The sequence below is a fragment of the Physeter macrocephalus genome, chromosome 19 (genome assembly GCF_002837175.3).
Source record: "Physeter macrocephalus isolate SW-GA chromosome 19, ASM283717v5, whole genome shotgun sequence".
In the NCBI taxonomy this organism is placed as follows: Eukaryota; Metazoa; Chordata; class Mammalia; order Artiodactyla; family Physeteridae; genus Physeter; species Physeter macrocephalus.
In genome coordinates, this window is record NC_041232.1 from 39,097,109 (window position 1) to 39,121,634 (window position 24,526).

General features: G+C 40.9%; 1 protein-coding gene across 5 annotated transcripts in view; it reads right to left on the bottom strand.

Annotated features, from left to right (window-relative positions):
• Positions 1 to 24,526, bottom strand: part of ZNF521 (zinc finger protein 521) — a 283,441-nt gene that overhangs the window by 153,763 nt on the left and 105,152 nt on the right. For all 5 annotated transcript variants that reach the window (XM_055080371.1, XM_024120905.3, XM_028480121.2 and 2 more), the window contains one exon: positions 8,840 to 12,192. In XM_055080371.1, the coding sequence (XP_054936346.1) occupies positions 8,840 to 12,192 (3,353 nt within the window). The remainder of the gene's footprint in view (positions 1 to 8,839; positions 12,193 to 24,526) is intronic.

Sequence of the window (24,526 nt, forward strand, 5' to 3'; positions counted from 1 at the left end):
GGTTTTAAAAAATATCTTTTTTATTTATAATGTATTTGTATTGTGGTCAGAAAATGTGATTTGTGAGATCCTAAACTTTTAAATCTGTTGTGAATTATGATAGGAAGAGAGTAAAAGAGATCAGTTAGTTTACAAGGATAAGACTTGCACTGGAGAGAGAACGCAGGAGATGCAAATAGAAGAGAAAATACAGCACCTTGAGAGTGACCGACTCAAAAGGTTAGGAGACCAGACAAGATTTAGGAGATACATACAAAGTTTCAGACGAGAATAATTAGGAGAATCATGGAACACAGATAAAAACTGGAGAGAAAAAAAAGAAATTATGATTTGATTTGATCAAATGGCTAGCACAATGTTCAACTGGTAATGTCAAACAAGTTAACTGAAAATCTAGGATGGGACTTAACGAGAGGTTACAGGTTGAAACTTGATATTTCATTCATCTGTATGGGATAATAATTCAGCAATAGGAAATGAGGGTAAGGGAAGAAAAGTACATATTAAAAATAGAACCCTTAAAAACATGCACATTTAAAAGGTGAAAAAATGTGAAAAGGTGAAAAAATATATACAAATAAGGAACTGGCTATTTAGTTTTTTTAAAAGCCTTTACAAGGTTCTCCTAATTAGGCTGTTAAATTTCTAGAAACAGAAAGTACATCTAATAGAAAACTGCATCTATATTAAGCAGAGAGGGGAGCCATCCAGTAATAAGAGATCCAGAATGTAGCTTTCCATTTTCTTTCATTATTCAAAAGCACCTTAAGTAGATATTCACTAATCTCTACTTCGATATAATTTCAGCTAAATGTAAAATGCTCCTGCTAAACAGAATTCTACCGCTACAGAGGGTGATTTCAAACTCTTTGGCCTACTACTCAATGGACAAATATGTGCAATTCAAGATTCATGGTGGTAGACAAAAACATTCTTACTTTTGAATTCCGTATGTTCTAAAAGACACTATGCATATGGAAAGCATCAGCAAAAAATCCAGAACTGGAAGTAAGTACAGAAAATCTAGGGATGGTAGTGGTAGCAAATTCAATGTGTGATGCAATGATCAACACTTGGTGAACACGGGACTAGAGATAGTGGATGAGAGGCAGCTGCTTCCATGTTCCACACCCCGATACTTATGCCGGGGGTCATTAACTCCCTGTTCTAGTGCATTGTAGATGCCAAACAAATACTGAGCACAACAATAATAAATCTGAAAGCAGATTAAACTTGGAAAAGCAACTAAGTCTATTTCCAGAACATCTTGAATTTTACAAATCTATTTGGTCATGTAATTTTTCTACTTAATTTTAAGACATTGTTTATTTAGAGGAAACAACTCATTTATTTTTGCTCCTTTAGCTTAGCAAAACTTAATACCAGCAATCTGACATACAAAAACTTTGACATTTTTCTTTCAACCTCATATGGAAATTTTTATTATACAAAACAAAAAAGAACTCTGGGGGGCTTCCCTGGTGGCGCAGTGGTTGCGCGTCCGCCTGCCGATGCAGGGGAACCGGGTTCGCGCCCCGGTCTGGGAGGATCCCACATGCCGCGGAGCGGCTGGGCCCGTGAGCCATGGCCGCTGAGCCTGCGCGTCCGGAGCCTGTGCTCCGCAACGGGAGAGGCCACAGCAGAGGGAGGCCCGCATACCACAAAAAAAAAAAAAAAAGAACTCTGGAGCTTAAGCATGTCAACAAGTACGTTTCTATTTTAGTGTAAGAACTATAAAGGAAGAATATTGACTTTGAGACACTTAAAACAGACCTTCACACTGAAGATGATCTCTGAATTGTTAGAACTTTCAAGCCTTTTAGCTTATTTAATATTTTTTAGATCACACCTAATTTTAAAGCATCTCAGTACTTTTGGGTAAACTTATCATCTATGTGTATCACTTACTAGATATACCTGCAAATACATCCAAAGATGGAGTATACACTACTTTTGTCATTTTGAAGTACTTACACTATGTTCATTTATTCAATTGATATCTATTAAGCTCTTATGTTAAGCTGTTGGATGTTCATAGGTGAGAAAGGGGAAGAAGGAAATAAACAAGTAAACAAAAACGACTACTTTGGAAACCAACTTCGATAAGATTTTCAGGGAAGGCCCACCTGACAGCCGAGAAAGAACTGGTGGTGCAGACAGGCTGGCTCAGAAGTGCAGGCCAAGTGAGGAAGGAGCACATGTGAAGACTCCAAAGCAGAACCCCCTGGCTCCATCCCCCTGGAGGCTGGGAGGCTGGGTGCAATGCATGAGGAAGAGCCAACCGGGACAAGGTGAGGGCAGCCAGGCCGGCCAGGATATGCATGGTCTCACAAATTGGTGAGAGGTTGGAATTTGATTTGAGTGAAATGGGAAGCCACTGAAGAATTTTATGTGACATCAAGAGACTGACATGTCCACAGGCCTCCTTCCCACTTCAGCATGAAGAATGGATGGGAAGCAGGCAGAAGATGAAGGAGAGGACTCTCTCAGGAGGCCAGAAATGACAGCAGCCTGGACCACAATGATGGCTTTGGGGATGGAAAGAAGGGGAGGGGATACTCACTGGAGGTGGAATCCACAGAACTTACTAATAGATTAGATGTGTGGAAAGAGGGAAAGGGAGGAATCAGGAGTGATTCCTGGGTTTCTTGCTTGGGTAATTGGGTGTAGGGTAGATCCCTTTACCAAAAACGATGGAAGTTAGGAAAAAGATAGGCTTCAGGAGACAGAATCAAGAGCTTTTAGTAGGTACACATTACACTTCAGAAGTCTAAAAGAGATACAAATGGCAAAGTCAAGCTGTCAGTGGAACACAGTAATCTGGAACTAAGAGGAGATCTAGGCTAGAAACATAAATTTGGGAATTCTTAGCAAAGAAATAGTTGCAGCAACATGAATAGATGAGATGCCTATGGAGAGAGTAGACAGAGAAGTAAAAGAGGACCAAGGATGAGCACTGAAGAATTCCTACACTTTTAGGACAGACATAGGACGAGAAATCTCCAAAGGCAGAAGTAGGAAGAAAACTAACAGTGGGAACTCCATGAAGTCAGAGAGAGGCAGGGCAAGGGAAGAGCTGTCCACCCTGCAGAGTGCTACGGAGATGAACCTGGAGACCATTGGCAACCCTAGCAGGACAATTACAACTTCCCTGAGAAAGCAGACGTTGAAGTGGAGTGGGATAATAACAGCAGACCCGTACACGCTCAGAATATCTAGAACAGCACTTCAATAACAATAAAACAAGATTTGAGTCCAAATGTGGTAAAAGTATAAATAGCAATCCTATAGTTAACACTCGCAGAAGAACAACACAAATTTATTTAATACCTTCAGGTTCCAGACACTGTGTCAGGTGGTTCCTGAATGAAAAAAAAGCCAGGGAGCCAGCTGTCCTGCCATACCGCCCTGTATGGGGAAAGGCTCTGGGAGAGCCACCAGCCAGACACAGCACTGAGGCACCTGCCTACGATGGACCTGGCATTATCATAGGGCTTAGGAATATCAGATTGAGTAAATTCTTGCCCCAAGGAATTCAGGGGAAGAAAAGAGAAATGTACATAGATAATTATAAAGCACTGTAACAATTTTCATATGAAATTTATAACACATTGTATAGACAGGGCATTCCAGGAGAAGGCAGATGTTTGTGGTGATAAGTTGGGGTCAGAGGAAGCCTTCCAGAGTACCTGATCTCCAATTAAAGGGAAAGATGGACAGCCTTAGCAAGATACAGAGGCGGCATGTTGTGTGCGGGTTAATTAAAGCACCTCCAAGCACAGAATAAGGTGAAAGCTAAGGAAAAAGGGAGAAATTTTACCAGGGACCGACAGAGTCTTGTATTTCACAATAAAAGGGTTATGATATCATCCTATAGGGATGGAGGTGCAGAGCACTTAAAATGTTCCAAATAGGGAGGGGCACGTTATTCAGGTTTGTGTTTTAGATAGATTGTTCTGGCAGCTGTGTGGGGACGGATCTGAAAGTATTAACACTAAAGTCAGAGGGAACAGTTACGAGGCTGCTTCAGTAGTTTAGTGAAAGATGATCAGAGATTGAACTTAAAATGTGGTAAGAGGATGGAGAAGAGGGGACTGATTCAGAAATACATATGAGTAGAAATCGAGATGGCTGGATGTCCAGCTGGATGTGGAGAAAAAGAAAAGACTAAGAAGATCAATGGATCCACAAGTGAAATAGAATACTTAAGAAAAAAAAGCAGGTTTGGAGAATGGATGATGAGTTCTATTTTGGACCCAGTGAGTTTGAAGTTCACAGGAACATGTGAGTGCGTATATAACCAGCAGGCAGCTGTGTGTATGAGTCTGAATTTCAGAGGAGAGGTTTGAGTCAAAGACACCTTTTTTTTGGCAAATAGCTTCACTGAGGTGTAACTCACATGCAAAAAGTCACTAATTTACATCTGGTGAGTATTAGTAAGTGCATACAGTCTTGTAACCACCAGCACAGTCAAGATACAGAATATTACCATCAGCCCCCATAAGTTCCCTTCTGTCTTCTGGAAACACCATTTGGAGAGTCATCGGTAAAAAAGGTGGTGGTTGAAACCCTGGGAGTGGATGAGGCCACGTGAAGCGGGGGGGTCAGTAGAGTGACAGTAGCAATGCGGACACTATCTTGCAGAAGCAGGTAGAGGACGGAGAGGGCTACGGAACACTCAAAGAGGCACGAAGGGTAACAGGAAGGAAGACAGAGGTTCAATTAGGAGGGAATGGCCAACAGTGTTAAGTAGAGAAGCAGGTAAACTACAATACATTCTCTTTAAAAAAAACCAAAAGCATTACATCAGTCCACTAGGTCGGCAGAGACCTTAGCACAGTCAGTTGAGGTGCAGCAATAGAAGCAGAAGATCCCTTGCAGTGGGTGGAGGAAGTGAATGACAAGAGAAAGTAAGACTGCAACCCCAAGAGGATTTTATGAAAAGGACAAGGATGAGATTGAAGCTAGAGGAAAGTGCCAGTGGAATTACGAAAAGAGAGTCTTGAGTCTGGAGGTGGGAGACCTGGATTCTCGGAGTCTCTTGTCTACCACTTATTAACTGTGTGACCTTAGACCGATCTCAATTTATGTGGGTCTGTTTTGTTGTCTGTGAAAGAAGGCAGCTTAAATCAGATGATCTCCACTGTCCCTTCTAGCTTTGATTCTGTGGCACCGTACAGGCATCTAGAAACATGGAGATAATCTGTAACCCTTGCAAGAGCAATTTCAACAGAATTGTGGGGATGATGTGAATGGACATGTGAATATATAATCCCTCAGAGAAATCTGGATATGAAGGATCTTAAGGAAACCATGGCAGATGGACACATGCTTCCAATATCATCACGAGACAACATTTTGAGGTCCATATAGGGCAGCGCCTGACCAGGGAGCCAAGCCAGTGTCAACGAACTCCAAAAGAAGAACTAACATTTATTCCACACATAGTAAATGTCAGTAAGTCTGCGAGGTGTTTCACGTGTGGAAAAAGCTAGATGTCCAGTGTTCTTTCTCTCTCAAATTCTCTCTACCATTTATGGAATCACTGCAGGTACAAATTTATATCATAGTTAACCTTTGAGGAGGAAACAGAAATGATTAGGTTCCCCCAAATAGTTTATTCAAAACAAAGTCTCCATGGCAAATTTAGATTAATAATTATAGAATTTTGGTACAAAGAGAACATTTTTCACAAATTCAGAAATCAGCATGCAGAAGAAATGGGAGTTCAAATTCAGATCTTCTGTCTTCAGTTCCAAATTTCTCCATCATATGACAGCTACCTAATATTATTCTTCTTTAATTGTCATATGCCTAGGCTTTCATCTATTTCTTGGATTCTATGGGTTTATATAGTACTTATCCTTCCCTAGATTATATCTTAATCCCTCTTAAATAGATACTCTAGTCTCGACCGAGTAACATTCTTTTCAGTCTTTGAAAGATGCATTCCAGCATCTATCGATACCCTTATGTGACTGTGAGTCATAGCCCAGAAAAATCTAATCTGGTTCTTGACAACATCTAGGTACCCAGGTTTTATTCTCTTCCTTTCTCTTCTGAAGCCTCAATCCTCAGCAAGAAGAAGAGATGAAAATACCACCTACATTGCTAAGTCCTTCGGTTCCTACCTAGGACATCTAAGTCAATGGACATACATGTGATACTTCTTTTTTGTGATAAAGTTTAGTCCCACATGGCATGCCTGTCTTTTGGCAAAGTCTTATGTAATAACTTTGCCTTTACTTCCACTGGTGAAAAATTTACACAGTACTCACAATGAGAGGTCACAGAAGCTGAACTTGGCTAACACAAAATGGGAACAAATTAATATATGTCTTTTCCTTGCTGATGCATTCTTTTTAGGCTCCTTTTCGTAAAACTTTACATATGTTTAGATAATTTGCTATGTCAAGTCCAAATAGTATGGTCTACTTTACATTTTTTTTGGTAGAGAGTATCAGAAAGGAAGTGGGCACATAAAATTTTATGACAAATAGTATAATAAAGAAAAAATAGTAACAATGGTGAAAATGTTGAATAGATCAGTGTACTGTTAAGGCACAAAGAAAAAACGTACAACTGAATCTTAATATCTGGTCAATTAAGGACACTGCTACAAGTTACTAATCAGATTTAATAAGGAGGTACTCTTTTGCATGGAGTCATTTTTAACCCTCAGTAGCAGGTGCTTAAAAAACACTATTGTAAGAATTAAAATTAAAAAGTACTTTAAAGTACTTTATGAAGCATATAGTTAAGCTCTAGAAATTATCATTAAGATTTTAGGTATAATTGAAGACTTGACCATCCCTTAAAGATAAATTTTCCTAATCAACTCTAACCAAATTAACAGATAAAGACTATCCATATGTCCCCCTTCATTTTTAAAATATTTCACCTCAAATAGTAGTGTAATATAGAGCAATTTAGAAATATCAGAAAATCTAAACCATGAACAGATAAGAAGAAACAGGCATTTGCCTCTCCATAAACAATCTACTAAGACACAAAAGCTAGATTTTGCTTGGTTTTAGATGCACACATACTACCACAGTCACAAACACACACACACACCCCCCCACACACACATACACACACAGAGATTCATTTTAAACACCTTTTATATACTATTTAAATTAAACCTGAATATAAAAACTCTTCTATATATGTTAAGCATAACAAGACAAAAGAGAGGAATAATTTTCTGCATAAACTTTTTACGAATTCTTGTTCAAAAGCATTTAAAAATAAAACATTTGGGGGAGATTTGGGGAAATCTGAATATAGACTTATAGATGATAGTATGGATTTATTTAATTTCTTTACCTGATTTCAATAATTGCCTGAGCTAATGATATTGTGGTTAAATAGGAAAATGCCCTTTTTCTTAGGAGATATGTTATCTACAACTTACTTTCATGTAGCTCAGGTTAATTTAAAAGGTTGCGAAGAGAGAGAAAAATGTAACAAAATGTTCATATCTGATAAACTTGTGACATGGATACACGGACACATACATAGGTTCACTGTGTTATCCCTTTAACTTTTCTATAAGTTTAAATATTTTTGAGATAAAAAGTGGGAAAAAGTAATTCATTTCATATGATTACAACTAGAAATATTTGTTTCAAAAGAAATGATTTGATCCAACACATGAGTCATGAACCATTATCAAAACAACATTCTTCCAGTTTGACAGGATTTCGTTTATTTAAATGAGAGAAGGGTGCAGATTTACTTGAGGAGGAGAGAAGGGAAGGCAGCTTCAAAGTTTGGGAGTTTGCCTGTCACACAGATGCACATTTCAGGAGGATGGGCTCTGCGATCGTCTTCTCAGCTTTCCCCTACCAGCTGAGTGATGGCTATCTGCAGGGAGATGCAGGGGGGACCTTGGAGAGGCTGCGAGTGCAGAGACAAGATAAGGAAAAAGCAGTGACCCCAGACTGAAGGGAGATAGGTCTCCCTGGGGTTTTCATTTGGATGGATCTCCAGATAGGGGCAGGTAGGGAAGGGGAGAGAGCTATAAGAAACCAGGTGATAAAGCATAAAGAAATTATAATAAAAGGAGCCATCCTCTGCTCAGCTTCAAGGAATGGTGACTTACAAAACTATCTCACTGTAAATGAACTTGTTTTTCAGACTCATTATGGGAAAAAAGACGTGAAATGACTCTTCAACTAAGGAAAAAAAACAAAACATGTTCACTTTGAAACCCAAACCCAGAGAGCAAAGACTTGGGGAGAGTGCCTTTAAAACGAATGTTGACCATGTGGTGCTTAATAAATGTAGGGGCTTTTAAAAAATCCTGTTGTAAGAAACATCTTCCTCGGTACACAGAAGACAAAGAGAAACAGTGAGTGTTGACAACACGGTATTAAAAAGCCACCCCTACCCAATTTGTTATCCACAAATATGTATATTCTTTTTAATTTACTCTAAGCCAGAGTGTTGGCTCATAGCATCTTACTTTTATGTCATTATCTCTCTGCCATACACACAAGTCATAGCTGGGGATTTCAGCTCGCAGTGAAGCTACACTGAGATTCCAGATCTCAGGTAGTGCTGGCATGAGTGCAGGTCTCTTCAGTCACAGAGAAGACAATATCCTAGGGAGTCTGGAATTAGTCCTATTTTGCACCATTCAAGCCAAAATGCTGCTTTATCAAGAAGCAAGTAAAATTGCTAGCTAATGGCTATGGGGGAAAAACACCACTGCATTTGGACCCGAGCATCTCTCGGCACCTGACAATAAATAAAGCTGAGCAAAGTGCAAACGTAAAGTGGAGACAAGATTCTCGAGGAGGTTAAAGGGCAAACATTAAAAAGGCGAGTTTACCTCATCCGACTGGGAGGGGCTGATTCTGGGCATGGGCGATACTTGCGGCGTTTTCAACTGTGTGCTGTTGCCGTCTGGCACCAGCTCTCGGTGGACCGTTTGGATGTGGTTCTGGAGTTCACTTTCAGACTCAAACTTAACGTTGCAGCTGGAACAGCGCGTCTTCAGCGCCCCGGCCTTGCCCTTACCCTCCATGGCACTCAGGTTCTCATTCTGGCCCAGGCCTGGTCTACTCGTGCCGGGAGGGATGCTGATACCCGGGCTGCCGCTCTTGCTGAGATTCACGCAGCCGGCACACAGACCATATGGCAGGCCGTTGATGTCAAGTTTCACCAGATCTTGCTTGGAACGGAATTCCTTGAGGCAGGACGCGCACTTGTACAGTTTGGGGACATGCTGGCCACGCCCCGTGGGCTGGACCGCAGACCCGTTGCCCGTCTTTTGCATGTGGAACGTCCCGTGGATTTTGAGTTCTAAGGTGGAGGTCACCGTCTGCATGCAGACCACACAGCGAAATCCCGTCAGGGAATTCCTCAGGTCGGGGTGCATTTGGCAATGCTCTAGAAACTCCTCTTCGCTCTGGAGCGGCATCTTGCAGATGCGGCAGTTTCCGGTATCGAGGCTCTTACTGTGCGTGACTTTGTGTTCGGTCAGAGTCAAGAGGGAGGGGAAGCGCTCCCCACAGATGGGGCACATGTAGTGTTTGACGGGGCCCAGGTGGGTCTGCATGTGTTCCCGGAGGCCGTTTTCCGAGAAGAAGGTTCGAGAGCACACGTTGCACTTGTAGTTGCCCTTGATGAGCTCGGCTTTCTTCTTCACGATGGCGCTCTCCCCGGGCCGGATGTTGTGGTCCCGCAGCTGGTGGTTCTGCAGCAGGGTCTCCATGGTGTAGGCCGCCCCGCAGATGTCGCAGCCGTACATGGGCTCCGAGGTGTCCACGTCCTCCTCGCTCCCGTCGTGGCTGTTGTGGGAGCCCTGGCTGTCGGTCAGCAGGGTCTGCAGCTCCGCCTCCTCCTTCTGCACCTGTTCCGAGGCCCCGTTGGCACCGCAGCTGGGCGTCTTGGCATCGAACACGCAGTGCTTCTCCCGCAGGTGCTTCTCCAGCAGGATGATGGCGTGAAAGGCTTTGCTGCAGAACTTGCAGTTGTACTTCTTGCTGTGGGTGGTGATGTGGCACTGCAGCTCCACCTCGGTGCCGAAGGACTCGCCGCAGAAGATGCACTTGTGCACTTTGCCCTGGTTCTCCAGGTGGTTGTGCTTCACGTGCAGCTGCAGGTCTGTCTCGTTGCGGAAGTCCCAGTTGCAGGACGTGCAGCGGTAGACTTTCTTCTCGTTACTGTGCTTCACGGCCAAGTGGAGCTGAATGGAGACCTTCGAGTCGAAAACTTCTTGACAGAGGGTGCAGCGGAAGAAGACGAAGGTGTGCATGTCCAGCAGGTGTTTCTGAAGGTCGTCCACCGACGTGAACTGCTTGTCACAACTCTCGCAGATGTAGTACGTGGAGGTGATCATAAAATGAATGGTGACGTGCTTCAGCAGGGATTCTTGGTTGGGGAACTCCTTGTTGCACTGAGGACAGGTCAGTTTCGGAAGCACGGTGTCGAGATGAGTTTTCAGGTGAGTCTGAAAGCCGTCCAGGGACGTGTACTTAGCACCACACTGATTACAGATATACTCTCCCGCCGGCCGCGCAGGCGCACCCCCGACCGCCTGCATCATCTTGAGAGATGTCTGCTCTATGGCCACAGGAGAGAGGGGGCTCAAGGCCCTGGATTTCTTCCCGTTGTGAATATAATTCAGGGCCAAGGGAATGTTTTTATGATTCTCTTTGATGTGCTTGTTCAGTTTAAGGACGCTGTTGAATATTGGAGAATTTGTACAATAGGAACAAGAATAGACTTCTACGACTGGTTCTTTTGGAGTCCCGAGCACTGGAGACCCAAATCGGGAGCCACTGAGGTCGCAGTGGACCTGCCTGATATGCTCTTCGAGGGAAGAGTCAGTGAGGAACCCCATGTAGCAATGGGGACAGAAAAAAGCGTTGCTGTCCTTAGCCGCAGGGTTGGCAAATCCGTGAGAACATCGGATGTGTTCCTGAAGGGTGTTGAGGTCATTGACAACTTCGGAGCAGAAGTTGCACTGGTAGACTATGGCAGGCATGGCAGAAACGATCAGACCTGGGTCCTGAGCTTCGTGCACTTGCTTAAGATGTTCATTGAGGTTATAGAGGGAGGGCAATACCTCCAAGCAATACTGACAAATGTGGGCCTGCTCTGGCTTATCTAAATGCATAGTTTTCAGGTGAATCTGCAGAACCGCCAGACTCGAAAACAACTGCTTGTTGCAGTAAATACAGCTGTAGGTGACTTTTGCCTGTTTACTCGCGGGGACGGTCATGTCCGGGGTTTGCTGAGAGGCCCGCTTCCTCCCTCGACTCTTGGGGATTGGTGGGGCGGCTTCCACCATGGTCGAGCTGTCCACTGAGAGGTTGGAGTCCGGAGTCGTGCTGGACACGGAGGTATAGCCCACCGTGACCAGGGAAGGGCTGTTGCTGTGGTTGCATGACTCCGGTTGCTGGTGACTGTCCATGTGGCTGTACAGTTCCTCGACAGTGTGGAAACTCTCGGAGCAGATGGTGCAGGAGTTCTTCTTCTCCCCGCCGTGCATCTGCTCCATGTGGTTCATCAGGGAGGTCTCCTCCACAAAGAGCTCGTGGCAGTAGACACACTGGAGGGCCGCCCGGTCCTCGTTCGGGGAGCACTCGGGGTGGCACTCTGCAATGTGCTTCTGGAGGTCTTCCGGGAAGTCAAAGCCTTCCTCGCACTGACTGCACTTCTGAGTGTCCTTCATCTTCCAGTCCTCCATCCTGGAACCAGACTGGGAGCCGTCCTTGTTCCTTTCGTGAACCTGCATGTGTCCGTGTAAGGAACTAGAGGACAGGAACCCACGGCGACAAATGGCACATTTATATGGCTTGTTGGACGTGTGAGTCTTTAAGTGGATCTTCAGGTGATCACTTCTGGAGAATGCGGCGTCGCATTCGCTGCAGTGGTACTTCTTGTCCCCAGTGTGGAGTTTGATGTGGCGATCTCGGCTCCGCTTGTGTTTGAACAGCCTACTGCAGTAAGTGCATTTGAAAGGCAGCTTGTCGCTGTGACTCTGCTCATGGTGCTTTAGGTAGCTGAGACGACTGAACGACTTGTCACAGAATTGGCATGGATAAGGGAGTCCAGGGCCACCTTCTTCCTCTCCAAAATCGCAACCTTCTCCGTGGCTGGGGGAAGTCTGGTCCTTGCTCGAAGGTGAGGAAGCTGGCCAGGAGCAAGTGGGGTCATCTTCCACATCCACTCCATCTGCAACAAAAAGCATCGGAACATTTCATTTTCCGTGTTGAGAGTTCAAGGGTGAGTTTACTGTACCACTGTGGGTGTACTGTACACAGAGTGGGACCAACGAGAACCTTTCAGGGAAAAAAAAAAAAAAGGAGAGACTATTTGAGTGGAGCACTTTCAAATCTGAGCCCCGAGCTTTTATTCTACATTTACTTTTCACTGGATTGTAAAATATAAAAAGATATGAAATAGTTCTGTGCCTAAATTACCCTTTTATTACTTTTTATCATTCTTCTTTAGAAGCAAGGTATGTATTATGCATTGACAATTTTATTAAAATGCAGATTTTAATATATTTAATGTTTCTTTTGTGTTCATTCTAAAATGATGTGCATATTATGTGAGCATCTGAAGGACCAAATGAAAAGAGGAAATATTACAGGAATGATTTAAAATTAATGCAGTCAACCCAGATGTCTAATATTTAATAAAATATTCCCTCTGAATTTTGCTTGTTTTTATATAAAAAGGCAATTCTGAAGACCAAAATCTTTCATGGGGTTCTTATTGATACAGACCTTATTGCATGCAGCAAAAAAATATTAAAAAGTAAGCACATGAAAGACAGAAAACACAATAATAATTACGTCTTCTGTAATAAAAGACAACGAGGATTTCTTCAATAACTGTAAGATTCAAATAGCATAGGCCAGAAAACGGATTATTAGATGTTAGAAGGGTACTGCTAGATATTACGTGTAGCTAGGATCAGCCAGGATCAAGAAAAAAATGAGTTTCACAAGGGCCAGATTGTAATAGTGTATTTTGTTTGGAAAGTTCAAGAGGTGGCCCACCATTTCTTCCTTTTGCAAAAGCTTCAGCAGCATGAACTTCCTTAGCCAAACAGGACCTGCACTTTGAGGTGAGCAGAGACAAAGCAACTTGTGAAAAACTGGAAACAGGAAAAGTGATAAATGATTATGCTAAATGCTGAAAGATTTATGGGTAACAAAGAGAAGACAAACAAGCCTGAAAGCCAGATATAACCTTAGCAAGTTATCCATAAAGTAACTCTACTTTATACTAGGTGGTTTTTTAACCACGCTTGTAGCTAGTGTACACTCTTACTTCTGTCACTTTCTTAATATTCAAGTGGAAAATGAGACCTTCTCAAGTAGGTTGTAAAATCTCTTTCTGGCTTTTCAAAACAATCTATCATTCAGGATCGGAAGACATTGTAAAAGCTTTTCACTCTCCAAAGGAGCAAGGGTTTTCATAAAGGCAGACAAGTAAAGACCATGGAATGTGCCTGGTGGAGACAGTGATTCTATTAGAATAATAGGTTCAATTAGAACATTATTGGGGTATTCTAATAAGATGCAATCAGAATATGGTCAAATACATTTTAAAATTCTTCAAAGCTAAAGTTCACTAGCAAGCTATATTATTAACATAAAAGTAGAAACTGGCGAGCATTATGTAAACAAATTCCACGTCTGCTTTCTTTAAGGTAACAAGATTTTACTAGATTATCAACCTCTTGCTTATCCACAGGAAACAGATGAGGATCATTCCTTTCCTGCATCTAGAAACTGATGACAACACCATCTCACTATCAATGCCAGATGGCAACCATCTAACTCTGAGAAAACAACCAAACACTATTCCTGGATCCCTGCCCACTGCAACAGAGCTTCGCAATACAAGTTGAAAACCACATGATTTTGCATCCTCATTTATATACGTCTATAACCTAACATGTTTCCAGCATAAGAAAGAGTCTGACAGTTGTGGGTGTGATTTCAATTTAAAGGTGAATACACATAAAGAATATATGCAGATAAACTTATCACCCAACATACAGAGAAACAACTTTGAAAAATTAAAAACGAAAACAACTTCAATGATGGTCTAGCTTTTCCCTTAAAAAACATAAGCCACCTAAAGCTGGTAGCCCTAAAACAAACCAAAGTTTTGAAATATCTCCCCTAATTAAAAAGTTTACTCTTTATTAAATTTGCTCAGCATTCTAGGAAGAAAACCTACCACTTTTCACACATTCCTTCTTCAGGCTTACATCCTGTTGTTTCACTTAAAAATATTTTCAAACACATCATCTTATTTGTACAGTTGGGGAAAACAGTGAATCAGAATTTGTCATGCATCTAGACTGAAAGAATAGAACGACTGAGCCTGAAAATTTAGCAAGTGAATTTATTATTAAATTGCAGATTATGCCCAGGCATGATATAGTATTATACAAATGCACCAAGAATTATAGAGCAATAGACCATTATAAACAGGACACCATGCTTAAGTCAGGTTCTTGTCTGTGGGCCATGCCTGACTATACGTCTTACATAACTGTTCTCCTAAGCTAATAAATTTCAAATATAGTCAAGTGAGCTGAGGGTCAGGATCAAGTTTTTACTCAAAGCAAGATTCAAGGGAGCTAGAAACCTTCTCTTCACTCTCTCTCTCCTGTCCCTATTGCTTGGTCTTGGGAAAAAGAGGACGTGATAATCAAGGATGATGTGTGTTTGTAACTGAGATACACGGAAATCACCTGCCGGCTTCCTGGGGCTGAGAGATTGAGGACACTCAGAAGCAGTAAAAGGTTTGAGCAGGGAATGCTACTTGTAGAAAAATAAGCAAAGGTTTCACGAAAGGCTGATTTCTGTTTTAAAATCTAAATTGTAAAACACTCCTTTGCTAGTGTTATAAGTGGGCCTTTTCTCCCTGGGATGCACAAGGAACTCACTGACAAGACTCCCAGGGCTGTTGAACCTCCCCAGACTTTTGTGGTGTGGTAGCGTTGCCAACATTCTCCGAGGTCTACCTGAGTCTTTGAAAGCTACTCGTCCCCATTACCTTAAGCTTTTTGGCATTCATAACACAAACGATGTTTTAAATGGCTAATACAGACTTAAACAATTTCAATTTCTTTTTTTCATCTGGAAGAAACTATGGAGGATTCTTTCAACTCCCGTTACTGAGTCAACTTGGACTTTTTTACCCTTCGACACTCACTAAGTGCTACTTCTTACAGAAGTGTGTTTCTGTGTTATGGCACGTTTTCTGCATTTCAATGTGAAGTACTTAACGTGTCCATGTTAAATTTTAATTTTTTTGGAATCAGTCACTTCACGCTAGCTGACTCTCAGAGAGCTATAGCTCTTACAACGGGAAGAAGAAGAAAAACAACAACAACAACAACAAACTTTGCTGGAAGCCAGCTCCGTGGCCTAAAAGTCTATTTAAAGATGCAAATGTGTCTGCATAGTTAGTGCAGATGTTTTTCTACAGCAACTGTACTTGCTGAGTCTCACCATTTCCATAAAGCACATTAAAACAAGTGTGTGAACACTCGGAGATGAAAGTCTCGAACACTCCTGAGACTTTCAGTGGAAAGGAGAGCCGCCTGACTTTTCTCCAAGCAGACAGGAATGCCCATGATTCAGCAGCCTGAGTAAATAAAAGAGGTCCTTATTTCCTAATTTTGCTGGCTGGCCACACTGCAGCAGCCTCTGTGCTCCTGCCAAAGGGGATGCAGAACTGGAACTACACCTAGCAGCTGAAGGCCTGTCTTTGTTAGCCAGCCAGGCTTTCCCGGCCATCTTCTGGCAACAAAACTGCCATATCCTGCGAGGAAGACCTCCATCTCGGGCTTGATGGTGCTCTAGTCTGCCTGAAAGGACGAAACAACAGATTTTGCTGGGTCTACGTCGGAGGATGACAGCTGGAAACTCAGTTAGCGGCAGAGCAACACCTGTTCGGTCATATTTATGGGGGAAAGTGCTCACTAACAGAAAAGTGAAGTCATACTAGAAGGAGGGATTGTGCAGAAAAAAAAAGACACCAGAGCACCAAGTACCTCTGTGACATGAGCCATCGCCCCTCATGTACCAACCTTGGAGGAGAGAGCAAAGATTGGCTATGATTTTACCCTGGCTACCGGGGGATGGACAGACGAACACACCCTGGGAAGGGCTGATGGGTTGCCAAATGGGGGTCTGATAATGTCCATCTACAGCCTGTCATTGTGGAAGAAAAATGCTGAGGGTCTGGCCATTCTTTGGCTTTCAAATCCAACTGAAGTAGCCAATAAAAAAATAAGGTCAAAGAAGGAGGAAGAGAAGATGCACAGGAAGGTTTAGGGTGATGCTAAAGCTTTTTATTTTTGCACCATAAAGGATGTCTTAGTCTTAGGGTAAAGTACACGCTTCTAGAGGGCAGGGACCAAGCCTAATTTTAGAACGCTGAGTCCAACAATACGGGCAATCCTGAAATTATTAAGGAGAAAGTCAAGTAACAAAGTGGACTGACTCACTGTACATGTTAAAGAAGTGATCCAAATCTCTGAAGTTATGGAAACTTCCGATACATTTAGTTCTTCGTAGGGATGGGCCCACGAGAAGCTGGCTTACCGATGTCCTTTTGCTACCTGAGCTCATTCACTGTAAAGGCAGAGTACTCACTAAACCGCCCTTGGGGACTCAGTATCATGTGTGTGCAAGTGCCACACAGCAAGATTTCTTTAACAGGGACAGGATTTACATCACTGGTCACTTTTCAAGTGAGGAAAAGAAGCCCGAATACTGACAGCTCTGGTACCTCTCTTTTCGAAGAGCAGTAACTCAGAATGAGAACTAAAAGTCAGCAGTCCGGAGTTTTATTTCTAGCTTCATAACTGACTTAAGAGAGTGACCTGGCCAAGTCATTTAATCTGCCCCTACCTAGGTATTTCACCTGCAATATGAAGATAATAATTCTTGCTACTTACCCTCTGGGGTGTTACAAAGATTAGTGAATATTTCTAGGGCACCTATCATCGCTGAAGGAAAAGCTGCATATGTAAACAAAAAGACTTATATGTGTTGCATGTATTTACGTTTTCACATGTAAGCTTCTTAATATGTACACTATAAACATATTTTGACATTTTCTTTTCTTTAATTGAACCACTGGAATATCAGCTTTAGGGACTGGCCCAAACAGTGCCTTAAGCATTCACAGTTGTATATTCAGCCACCAAGAAAATAAAATATAAATTGTTGGTGATATCTAAAAGTTAATGGACCATAAATCCAAGTATTAAATTATTATACATATGATAGAATCTTGGGTCTTTACAGACAGACAACCTTGGAACAAGTATTTTGCTATGTAATTCCGAAGCCAAGTGTGGACTTTGGAAATTACCTCTCTTATCCTTAAAACACTAGCAGTACAATCACTGCATTATTTAACATCAAAATAAGTTCATTTAGTAGATGATTTTTTTAAGCGTAGGACAGTAGGTGAAAGCATGAGACCAAAGCAAATTTCCAGGTTATTTCCTCCATTGGCTGAAAATGGTTCTCTCTCTACCAGCATGCTCTAGGAGCAGTTCTGAACTTTCATACTAGAGTTCATAGTCCTTTTTCCACTCATTAACTTAAGACACCTTAAGACAGTTAAACTGAGAATCTTGAGGGAAATATACAGGTATGCACAAAGGCTGAGAGAAGTTAGGTGCTATCAAGAGAGAACAATATCTTGAAATGTGTTTAATAGACACAGGTAACAAGGGTATTTGTCATGTTAACCCAGAGCCACCACAGTAACGACTCTCATCAACAAGCATCATCATATTTAAAATCATCTCACCAAATTGCACAATACATTTTAAAGCAATGATCTAAATTGCTGAAGGATATGGTCATTCTAAATAAATCATTATGCATTATTACACAATTGTTTCCTTTCATTCTCAACAGAAGTGTCAACAGTTTTAGAAAGGCTGCAACTTTAATAATATAGCTATCATACTTTTTAAAAACATCAACAGTCCCACATTAAATTCACTCCTTTGTCATGTAACTTATTTAGCTACTTGAAAAGGAATATTCTTTACTGGGTGTTCAAAAGAGAAAAGTGAACTTTAAAATTACTTATAATTCACAGACGCTTTTAAATTCTGTAATATTACAAACTGTTCTGGAAGGACCAATTAAATGCATTAACAGTTAGGTTATGAGGGAAAAGGGTGGTCACTCATTAACGATAGCAGCTGTGGGAGCAGGAGTTGGAGAAGCACATTTTTTAACACAGTCAAGATGAATTCCAGATATCAGAGCTCAGAGGTTATTTTTTTTTCCTTTCAATACGCCCTAATAAGAAAGAGGCTCACTTTCCCCAACAATCCTTTAATGCTTTGGATGAGCCAAAGAGATAAGCTGGTATCACCCCTGCGCTGTCCTCCTTCGGTAATCCTGGGCTTTATATCCAAGCTGTCTCTTTCACCAGACACAGTTCTGTTACGTGTGCGGAGAAGTACAAATGTTTTGCTTGCTGTTGCTTAAAGTTCACTTGAACAGACGGAGCTCAATGAATTCCATCTTCCGCCGCCAAATTAAACAGAAAACAGTGCATTCTTAAGCAGTTCACACTTAACTCCACCTCTCAAATCAGAGGAAAAAGCTGACGTGAAACCAGTTAAAGAACAGTCATCGTCTCTCTCACGGAAACTGAGACGTGTTTCTGAAGCCAGACAGAAGGAAAAGCGGTTTCCAATTACGTGGTGGTGGGGGCGGAGGGGGGAGCACAGCTTTGCTGTTTCCATCTTTTGGCTCCCTTAAAAATATATATAACTAATGATAAGCACCAACCTCTTGGCGTTCAGTAATTGGCAATCATATGCTACACATCTGTTTACAGTGCTGTGGCTGTGAGCGTTCTACATCATTTAATGTATTTATCTCTCCTTTAATAATGACAGCCATAATCACGGTGAATTTCCCAAGTCTGTTTTCTTTTCATCTCAACTATTTTGAGTTAGAAGGCGTGTTTTCGTTACTTAGAAGTCTTGTATTTATATATGACCTCATACCACAAAGAATTTGAAGCACTTCTTCATTGCTTATTTCATTTATTCATTTATATAACCAACATTTATTAAACACCTACTATGTGTTTAGGTCTGATAACTAGCTTATGAACTCTAGAAATTACTATTTTTTTTTTAAATAAAGTCTTGGCCTCCTTGTCTATAATATCAGAAAAATTCCAGCCTTCCCCATAGTTGATATAACAAGAATCAAACATGACATTGTATGAAAGAGCCTTCTGAACTGCTACAACATAAACATGTACTAAATTATTACTACTACTCTAAAAGTCAAAGTTACCGTTAGGTTATAACTGATAAATGTGAAAACATTACAGAGGAATAAAAATTAACTATAATTTAGTGGTTGCTGTCTTCATATTGAAATTCTAAGAATTTTAAAGGACTTAAAAGGCATTTTTGTTTAAAAATAAGAAATAGGAATTGAGTTCCCTGGCGGTCCAGTGGTTAGGACTCTGTGCTTTCACTGCCGAGGGCCCGGGTTCAATCTCTGGTCAGGGAACTAAAATCCCACCAGCCATGTGGCCAAAAATTAAATAAAAAATAAAATAAAAAATAAACCAAAATACCAAAAAAAAAATCTGAACGCTAATAGTAGTTACCTTGAAAATCAATGTGCAGGAGCTCATTCTTTAATAGCAGCACACACTGGCAAGCTGTGATTAATTCATTAGTGGAATAAAATCCCCACAATGGGATGGCTTGCATTCAAAATCTTGAAGCCACATCCCATAGTTCTGACTCCAGCCCAATATCTCACTATTTTACCTGTTTAGAAATTTCTCGAGGGCAAATTCTACTTTGCTTCAAAATCCTTTGCTCTAGTGTGAAATATACCCATTAAGCCTTGAAAATACAGCCACACCTTTTGAAATATACTCAGCAAATTTCTCAGTGCTACCATGTTAATCATTAGTAATTTTAAATTAACCTCTTCTCTGGGGTAGCATAACATAAAAGGGATTCTTCCACTGAGAAAACTAAGTTTGAAAATGGCTTCATTAGTGAATGATGGACCTCAGAAAAATCATTCCACCATGTTAATGGTTTTTCGAAGAATTGCCCTACACACTAGAATTTTTAAACAAAGAGATCAAATTCTGTATTTCAAAGAGGAGTCTGGTCTATGAGAATGTTTTGTCATGTTGAACTCTACTGAATACTTTCCAACATGTAGGCTTTGGTCCAAGGCTGGCAAACTTTTGGTCACAAGGAATTATAACAGTCCTGAAATGGTGTTCACTCGAGCTGAATTTCACCTGTATTATATCCACGGCAGCAGTAAAGCTGACATGAATTTTTGGCAGTTTAAAAAGGCCACACCGTATACTTCACTGCAGATAAAGCCACTGGAGAATACAAAAGTGTTGAAAGGCTAAAATTTAATTAATGACCAATTAGCACCCCCTGTGGGTTCATTGTGCAGTAAAGTGATAAATACGGTGTGCTAATATAGAAAAAGCTGTTACGAAGATTAGGGGGGAAATATTACAATTATCCATTTGGTATTATAATACGATGGACATCAGTGTTCTTGATTTTGATGTTCATGTGTCTAAAATATGATAGGAATTCGTAAGATCTGGGACAAATAATCATTTTTTATTTTAAGGCAGAGACTGTCTCACACAAGTTGTCAGGCTGAAGTAGAAAAGCTAGTGAGTGCACCTAGCCAACCACACAGAAGCTGCAGCTCAAAACTAGTTTGTGTTGCCTACTCCTCAATCAGTGTTTATGCATTTTATGGGGAAGTTATATGCTACGGTGGTATTTAAAAATTGGAGGATGCTACACTATCTTGAGATTTTATGCATATGTCGAGATCTACAGGGCAAATTGCCAATGCGTCCTCACAGGACAGAATTTCTGTGGTGTTTCAACAGAATCATTAAATTTCATCATTAACTTTTACACAGTAAAACTAAAACTGAAAAGTGATGTTGGATCCCAAGTAACACAAATGATATAAGGAGTCATTTATTTTATTTTTTTAACGATTTTTTTTGATGTGGACTATTTTTAAAGTCTTTATTGAATTTGTTACAATATTACTTTTGTTTTATGTTTTGGTTTTTTGGCTGTGAGGCATGTGGGATATTAGCTCCCCAACCAGGGATCGAACTCGCACCCTGTGCAGTGGAAGGCAAAGTCTTAACCACTGGACCGCCAGGGAAGTCCCAGGAGTCGTCTATTTTAAATGAGATAATGTTTATAAACTGCAAAGGACAAAAGTATGTTCTTAAAATAACTCTAATTAGGGCATAACAAAGTATTTCTACACAGATCATTAATATCAGTATGCTTATTCATGTAGTTATTTTTTTTTCAGTTACCTCATTAGGCAAAATTTGAAAGAGGCAACCCTGAAAATAATGCTGATTATCAATTTAATGGATTTTCCAGGTACCTTATTCTCCCTTTGTTTTCTATTTCTCACTTTTGGTTCAATTTACTCTTCCCTAGAATGAAAATAAAAATAAAATTCAAACCAGTTCATTCTATCATTTTTTTTCTTGTTAACAGTCCTGGTAATTTATTTATGGGAACCAGTACTAGTCAAAAGTATGGCACGGGCTATGTGTGCATGGATGTTTTTACGCAGAACTGACTGATGTTCAGAACAGACTTAATGATTTATGTTAAATCAAGGCATACATTTTTAAAATATCTTTGCTATTTCTCACTGCAAAGTATTAATCATAGTAATTTGCCACTTAATAGGAGTAAATGCGCAATCATGTCTTAATGAAACACTTCATTAGGGGAAGTCTTTATGATGCTATTGTTTTACCGATTAATATATATTACATATAATTATATTATTTTATTAAATTACATATTTTGTATACTCAATTATATAGTTTACACATATGTGTATATATATAATTGTATTAAAATATATGTGTATGTATATATACATGTGTGTGTATATATATGTGTGTGTGTTATGTATATATGTCTGTTTATATATGTAACTAAGATGAAGTTTCTTGCCAAATACACCAAAACTGGTGACAAAGAGTCAGTCCTTAAAAACCCCATGATACCTCCAAGTAATACTATTTCATTTTGCCTAAATCCAAGATAATTTTAACATAACAAAACAATGTATAAGAAAAGAATACAAGGCAGTGTGGCCACAGTGACAAGAGGGTTAAAGAGGCTGGTCGGAGTCTGGGAGCCTTGGAGACTCCATCTGCACTTGTTTCACAACGACATAAAGACCCCTAACCCTCCAGCACCCAACACAGAGGACACAAAATTCCACCGAAAACTGAGCGTACTAATATGATTTAAATAAGAGTAAATTAAGAAACTCTAGTCGGATAATAAAGAATTTGACATGTAACTTGCTTAGTTCACATGTGAAATGCACCAATTCTGAATAATTTTCATAGAGAAATTTACAGCACTGTTTCTTTGTTTTTGTTTTATTTGCTTTTGAAAGGGAAATATGGATAGCATAGATCTGTATTTCCTAGGCTTACTGACCCTTGCAAAATCATGTTTCCAATACCCAAAGACATAAAACCGACTAGCACAGTTCTGGGATCTTGATTGACTCGATGTTGTCTGTAAGAAAGCGCTGGTTTCTGAATCTTCACAAAGCCTCCTCCCACATCTGAGCTCTACTCTTTTCTCTTAAGATGACCTGATGTTGTTTGGCATGGGTTATGCATACCTCTGGGTCTGACTTGAGGGATCAAAGGAAAGAAAATAAATGAATTTGATTGAAGCCTACACAGAGAAAAAAAACTCAAGGCTGTCACTCCTAACTTTTCATATATATGAAACATTAGATTTAAGATCTGTGAGAAGTCTTAGTCCTTAGGGGAAAAAAAAGTGCTAATCTTACAGATGAACACACAGATTGGTGAGGACGAGTAACAGGTTATAATCTTGCACTAACAATAGGAGGTGATGGGGCACTAAAACCCAAGCCCCGGAGCCCCCGTGTCCAGGCAAGCAGCTTGGTCTATGTGTCAGGTAACTCTCCCAGTCCATCCTTCCCTACCCTCCCACTGAAACAACTGCCTCAAATGCCACCCAGTCACGTAGTTTCTATGGGTAAATGAGTGAACTTAAAATAGTGTTTCACATTATTCTCTTCGGTGGTTGTTGTTAAAGATTTCATTGTGGTTTTCTTTTCCTACTGCAAAACCAATTTATGCTAACTGACATACGTGTACACGGATGTATAGAGGAAAACAACAACCTAACAATTCTATGAACCTGTAATCTGCTGTTGACACATCATGACAGCTTATTTCTTACTTTAATTTTACTTCTGACTACTAGCTAGAAAAATCACAGACACACACACACACACACACACACACCCCTCTGGTTTTCCTTAACAATCTCTGTCCCCCTCAGTCTCTTCCTTCCATCCTCTCCTCTGAGGGGAGTGGTTTGGTTGGGTCAGGTATTGGCAAATAAAAGCAGAAGAAAAGGTTCCATCAAATTCGCGCATGGTCAGCTTCACCTTCTTTATGCTCTTGCCTCTGGAACCACAATTCCTGCCACTCATCCAATGAGGGATACAACGAAGGGTCCTCCTCACCTTCCTCTAAGCTCCCCTTCCTCTGGGATTACCGAGGCTACCATTACTCCACACAACGAAACCAAAGGCCGACCCTCTGTCCCAACCAGACGACCGAGGGCAGCGTTTCTTAGCATAATCCACCAGCCACCTGCTCCCCAGTCACCTGAACTGTGGTTGAAAATGCAAACCCCCGCACATACCCCCCAGCCCAGGTCTACTGACTCTGAACTTCTAGGGATGGGGCTGAGAAATCCTCATTTTTAACAAGCTTTTAGGGTGCTTCCCCTGTATTACTGAGTTTGAAAACCACTGTAGTCTTTTATCACCTCTGAATCATTGAAATCCTCTGCTTCAAGTTTGCTCCGCTTGGCTGTGCCTTTTCCATATTTGCCGCTCCGCACTAGAGCAAGGGAGACGGAGAGCTTTCTCTCCCTCATTGAGAGACCAAAATGAATCCCAGTTCTTCCAAGAAGCAGCTTTTCCAGAAAGAAAAGGACACCATTATCCTTTGCCTTCCCATCCCTTAACATTGCCTCCTCCCGCTATTAGTAGGACGACAAGCTTCCAATCTTTTCCGCGTCATGTTCAACTAGCTCCCGTAAGTCACTTCCTCTCTGTAGAAGAGTGTTGTTGGCAGCAGCTTGTGAATTTCTAGAAAAAGACAGTAACCATTTTGAAGAGTTATAAAGTTCCAAGTACTTAAAGGCTGGATGTTACATGATTAGGATACGAAGTTGTGAGTCAACAGCTCCTTTCAAATGTGAACATGGAAAGGTCTATCTCCTAAACTTCGGTGGATAATTACTTTCAAGCTGCATTAGCTTGATGAGAAATATCAGTAGGCTATGAAATACTGCTCACCCTGTGAACCATTTCAAAGAATGAAGGTCGTCATAAAACTGAAGACAAAGCAAATGAAT